We start from the raw sequence: 2,592 nt of genomic DNA, 5'->3' as shown, positions 1-2,592 counted from the left end.
TATATTTATATTTATAGCTCTTGTGATTGTGAACAACAAACTTGATTTGGCTCTGGGGACTTTATCATTAATGAAATGTTATTAAGTTACAGATCCTGTAAACCAGAGTGGTGTGGAGCAGGCGGCCTGATATGATGTGCCTGATGTGCCGGTGCCAGAGAAACAGAGAGCTGTTAACAGAGCGACGTGGAAGCAGCTCAGGTCAACAGAGCGTACGTTTAACACACTAACAGTCTACATTACAGATCAAACTCTGACACGTACAAGAAAGAAGATTAGACCTTTGCTCTTTACTCAAACTTTGTCCGTTTTTCTCAAATATAATCCCACATGAAGTTTTCAAGGTCCATTAATGAAGCTCTTGTTATTAAACCATGAGTAAAGAACACATTTCTGAAAGCAGCTCATCTGAAGGTCCAGCTGTCATATAAAGATGCGGCGCCCACATTTAGACACATTATTATGTGTATCACTGAGTGCATGTGTGTGAAATGAGGCCAAGGTCAGTGTGTGATCTAGTGCTCATATAAATGTTTGTGGAGTTGCTAGGCTGAGTGTTAGAGGTCTTATCAGGCAGTTACATCTAGTTATTCTAACAAAAGGAAATCCTAACTGTCAACATCCTATCAAGTCAAACAGAAAGCCCTTTACAGGGCTCCAGACTAACATTTGAGAGCAGTGGCACCAGCGCCACTAAGTTCTACAGATGGTGGCGCCAGAAGCAGGTTTGGTAGCGCTGGGGGGGTGGTGTTTGTGCGTAATAAAAATATAAAAAGATAATTGAATCATAAAATTACTATTGCTTTGCATTAATAAATGCAGTTAATAATAATTTTTACACGTTTATTTCTTGGTAATGCACATTTGACAATAAAGCACTGAGCTTGAGTTGGGAAGCATACAAAATTTACTTTTATTAACAGTAACATGTGAAAAATCAAACTTTTATAAGGAAAATGTATATATTCTAATCTTAATAAATGTACCATTATTCTTCTACCATTACTCTATAGTATTATACTGAAGTGACCAAAAACTTCAGTGATTATAAAAGGAGCGCTCTTTACTTGCTTTGTGTGATTCAGTCGCAAATTTAAGTTTTTTTTTCAAGTCACTTTGTGACATATTGTTATTTCATACACAAAAAAAGTGCAAAACTTTGACAAAATTTGGTTTCTTGATGATTTGATATTTTATACTATGAATTATAGTGATTTTATAATATCCAAATATAAAGCAAAAAAGAAGAAATTAATGACTAATGAGCCAATAAGTGCTCCTCTGCTGCCGTCTACTGGTTATAGTGGTAATTTGATGTCTTTTTTTATTTTAAAAATGTTGTTTACCACAAAGTATGTTTTGGTCATCCCATTAAAAATAACATTTAAAAGGGATCATTTTTAGAGCTTTAAAGTGCTGGAAATAGTTGCGTGAAATACTTGAAAATCATTGAAAAGTGCATGAATTTATCTCAAAAGGTTGTACAAACCCTGAAATGAATGCCACAACACCATGGTTATAGTTGGCATAAATACTTTTGGTTTTCTATGTCAGCGATGTTTGAATGCTTCTCACTAAATCTAGAAGCAACCTTATTCATTCTGCTGTGAATTCAAATGCTTCTGACTGGATCTTAATTGTGTTTGCACAAATGGCTCCATACAGCGGGAATATTGTCCAGTCAATAAATGCAGTAGTGACAAATTAACCAACATGGGTTCTGACCTTTCTTTGCTGTCTCCATCTCCTCTTCAGTCCAACGAGAACTTTCATTCATCTCCAGGTTTGCTAAAAAAAGATAAGAAGAAAAGATGAATGTCATGTAACGTGAGATAATACCTAAGTCTCTATAATGCAATTCAGCGACCATCTTGGTAACAACCCAGGTTGCTGTTTACTTTCTATCTACATGAATGGGAAGAGATCAAAATCTCCAAAACTCTTTCAATAAAATTGTTTCAATAAAATATTTTGATAAGCAATTAAATCTGACAAATCTAACTGGTATAAAATGATTTTTTTAACACAAATCAGGCAATCAAATCAATAAATAAAGTGTGTAATGCAAGAGGTAGTAGACACAAAATAAAGGTTGCAAATTCATATCCATACTTTAAAGGGGTCATATGATGCTTTTTTAAAGATCATTATTTTGTGTATTTGGTGTAACAGAATATGTTGACATGCTTTAATGTTAAAAAAACACATTATTTTTCAAATACTGTACATTATTGTAGGTCCTCTATGCCCCGCCTCTCTCAAACGCTTCGTTTTCTACAAAGTCCCTCCTTCCGACAAGCGCAGTCTGCTCTGATTGGCCAGCTGACCCAGTGCATTGTGATCGGCCGAACACCGCAAGCACTCGTCGGAAATGTAACGCCCCTTACCATAATCGCGAGCTTCATCTTTCAAAATAAATGTAAAGACAGTAAATAATGTCATTAGTTTTACCATCAGTTCAAGCCCGAAAGGGGAACAGACACAGTAATGATGCAGTACACAAGCCGCGGTTAAGACAGCTGACGTGCTATGATTTCTGAAAGACAGTTCACTCTCCTGTGATGTGACCCTGTTCCCCTCACACACACACAC

General features: G+C 36.0%; 1 protein-coding gene across 1 annotated transcript in view; it reads right to left on the bottom strand.

The window, feature by feature from the left end:
- Positions 1-2,592, bottom strand: part of LOC107684513 (nuclear receptor corepressor 2-like) — a 172,704-nt gene that overhangs the window by 47,174 nt on the left and 122,938 nt on the right. Inside the window, exon 18 of the mRNA XM_016480786.1 lies at positions 1,726-1,788. Within this exon, the coding sequence (XP_016336272.1) occupies positions 1,726-1,788 (63 nt within the window). The remainder of the gene's footprint in view (positions 1-1,725; positions 1,789-2,592) is intronic.

This window comes from Sinocyclocheilus anshuiensis, unplaced genomic scaffold (genome assembly GCF_001515605.1).
Source record: "Sinocyclocheilus anshuiensis isolate Anshui unplaced genomic scaffold, SAMN03320099.WGS_v1.1 scaffold1, whole genome shotgun sequence".
Classification (NCBI taxonomy): Eukaryota; Metazoa; Chordata; class Actinopteri; order Cypriniformes; family Cyprinidae; genus Sinocyclocheilus; species Sinocyclocheilus anshuiensis.
The sequence above is the reverse complement of the archived record's forward strand: the minus strand, read 5'-3'. Positions and strand labels throughout refer to the sequence as shown.